We start from the raw sequence: 2,850 nt of genomic DNA, 5'->3' as shown, positions 1-2,850 counted from the left end.
TAGGAGATAATGGCTCAGCCTTTGAAGGCTGAAATGAAGCTCTCTGTGCAGTGACACATGGACAGTGGAAGAGCCTAATTCAACAACAAAACAACCTAAATCTCTTTTATGAGGTGAGCAGTGTGTCTTAGGCAATAAACACTTACGTAATTAAATGTTTTTTATGGAGACAGCTATAAACTGAAACATGAGGAAAAAAAATCTTGGTAATAGGCCGACGCCCAGGGAGGTGGGTATATAAGGGCCAGGGCAGAAGAGGGAAGCATCAAGACACCAAGAGACTTCTCCTCTCAACCCAACAAAAACCCAACTCCCATCGCCATGGCCTGCTGTGTCACCCGCTGCTGCAGCGTCCCCACCGGACCCGCCACCACCATCTGCACCTCCGACAAGTGCTGCCGGTGCGGAGTCTGCCTGCCCAGCACCTGCCCACATGAGATCAGCCTCCTCCAGCCCACCTGCTGTGACACCTGCCCTCCACCCTGCTGTGAGCCTGACACCTACGTGCCAACGTGCTGGCTGCTCAATTCTTGCCATCCGACTCCCGGCCTGAGTGGAATCAACGTGATGACCTATGTCCAGCCTGGCTGTGAAAGTCCCTGTGAGCCCTGCTGTTAACCAGCCAAGTCTGTGCCCAGGTCATAGTATAGTTGTTCAGCATCCTGCATTGTCTGGCCTTCGACACTTGCTACCACTTATGTTGAGGCTAAAGCAATCCCAATTTCTGGGGCTGTGTTTCCAAGAATTTGCTCAGCTTCCTAGTTCTTGCTCCTTTGGGTATGGTTGGAGACCTCCTTTCTATCTTTCAGGCCATTTCATTGCTCTTTGAGAAATAACCATTTTAACTATTAATAAACTTCATTCTGGTTTAGCAAATATGGCCTTGTGATTATTTATTTCCATGTTTTCACCTAGGGAAAGTGAAATGCTGACCTAAACCTGTAAGAATACTACCCAATATTTACCTCATCAGAGTAAGAGCTCTTATGGTGCAAATATTGAAAAATCAGATACTAATTCTTTGTGAAAGGTTAAAAGGTAAAAAATTTGATGGGTCATTTTGTAGGTTCTTTTAATTCTATAGATATTTTTTGAAGACACTCGTTGTGCCAAGCATTATGCCAGAGTCTAGAGATTAATATAATGTTACAAAACATTTGGTTTATTGTTAGTTTCTCTTGATTCTCACATTGCTTTTTCTTTCTTCCTTAATTGACAAAACAAATTCATCATTGTGCTGTGACTCCCTTAGTCATGGTCATCAGTGAAATTCCAAGCTCAAAATGCAAGGCAATTTGAGGAAGTATATAGACTCATTTCTTGACATATGCTGTCTTCCAGAAAAATACACTTTGAGTGAATATTCGCATTTTTTGAGTATTCCTTGTTCCCTCAAATCAGGCTTACACTGGTTGACATTAGCCATAGTTATGCTTAGAAGTTTACTAGCCCCAGTGACACATAATATCATGTCATTGAAATGTACTTAAAATATCAGACCACAGGGCAATACTCTCTATATCACCAGAAATAGAAATTCTGAGAGCAAAAGCACACACTTCCTCTTAGAACAAAACTTTTAAGATAACCAATAATTCATCTCTTCAGTTGTCCTGGAAAAATTCAAGTGCCATAAGGTCTTTGCACAAAGTATCCCAAAATATAATATCTAGTTGTATATTTTTTGGACTTGCCTTTGGACTCTGAGTCGGTTGCTTCCTTCTCAGTCTCTAGTTCCTTGTTATTAAGTGGTTTCCTACAACTTCAGTTTCCTTGTTATTACTCTCTGCCCTCCTTATGTCTCAGGATTCTTGTGAAGATCAAATGAATCAAAGTGTGGAAAGCACCATGCCCCCAGCCATCAACCTGTCACATACGAGACTCTCGCCATTACTCCACACAGTGACCCCAACTTTCTCACTGAGAGGCATCTGTTATTTCTTGAAATATGCATTTTTCCAAATGGCTTTTTAAAATAAAAATATGTTAATTCTCTGATTTCTGTTCATGAATACTGTGTATAAGTATCACTGAGAATTTTAGGATTGATATAAGACAACCAATGTTACCGTGCCAAGTTAGTACTTTTTTAATCAAAGGAAAGAGGTTTCTTGCTTCCATACATGCTAGTAAGAGGCCAACATTTAGAGTTTTGGTTTTTTGGTTGTTTTTTTTTTTTTTTTACTTGGAACTCACTCTGTCGTCCAGGCTGGAGTGCCATGCCATGTTCACGGCTACCACAGCCTCTACCTACTAGGCTCAGGTGATCTTTCCACCTCAGCCTTCCAAGTAGCTGGAACTACAGGCATGCGCCACCATGCCCAGCTAATTTTTTTATTTATTGTAGAGATGAGGTCTCGCCAAGTTGCCCAGGCTGGTCTCGAACCTGTGGCTCAGGCAATCTTCTCACCTCGGCCTCCCAAAGTGCTGGGATTATAAGTGTGAGCTACCATCACCTGCTGGAGTTTATTTTTAATATTGAAAGTAAATATCCTACTAATTCCAATATGCATCTTTAGCATTCAAGAAGAGCTCATGGCTAGTTTAAAGGCCCCAAATGAAAACCAGAAGATGAGCGTTTCAGTCCTGGCTGTCTCAGGCTGCCTCTGTGACCCCGAGTAAGTCACTTAAGTTCTCTAGGTATCAGATCTTAAATCAGTAAAACGGGCTAGTTGACCAGATCATCTCTAAAATCGCTTTCAGTTTTAATGTTCTGTGGTTCTAGATCATCCAGAAGCATTCTAAGTAACAAGTACTCCTTGCCACCAACCAACTGCACTCCACCTTATTACTTTTCTGCTTTCATTGGTAATAGCTAACATTTTAAAACATCTAATGAGCATTCCAACA

The 2,850-nt window shown here is 41.5% G+C and overlaps 1 protein-coding gene across 1 annotated transcript; it reads left to right on the top strand.

The window, feature by feature from the left end:
• Positions 1-304: 304 nt before the first annotated feature.
• LOC103258115 (keratin-associated protein 3-1) lies at positions 305-634 on the top strand. Its single transcript, XM_008055831.1, has one exon. It carries the CDS (start codon positions 322-324, stop codon positions 616-618), a length of 297 nt encoding a protein of 98 aa, XP_008054022.1. The 5' UTR covers positions 305-321; the 3' UTR covers positions 619-634.
• The last annotated feature ends 2,216 nt before the right edge of the window (positions 635-2,850 follow it).

The sequence above is a fragment of the Carlito syrichta genome, unplaced genomic scaffold (assembly GCF_000164805.1).
Source record: "Carlito syrichta isolate Samal-C Ts95f unplaced genomic scaffold, Tarsius_syrichta-2.0.1 Scaffold301957, whole genome shotgun sequence".
Lineage (NCBI taxonomy): Eukaryota > Metazoa > Chordata > Mammalia > Primates > Tarsiidae > Carlito > Carlito syrichta.
This window is presented reverse-complemented; position numbering and strand designations above follow the sequence as displayed.

Excerpts from the sequence above, each read along its gene's own strand:
- LOC103258115 (XM_008055831.1), top strand. The coding sequence starts at position 322 with ATGGCCTGCTGTGTCACCCGCTGCTGCAGCGTCCCCACCGGACCCGCC.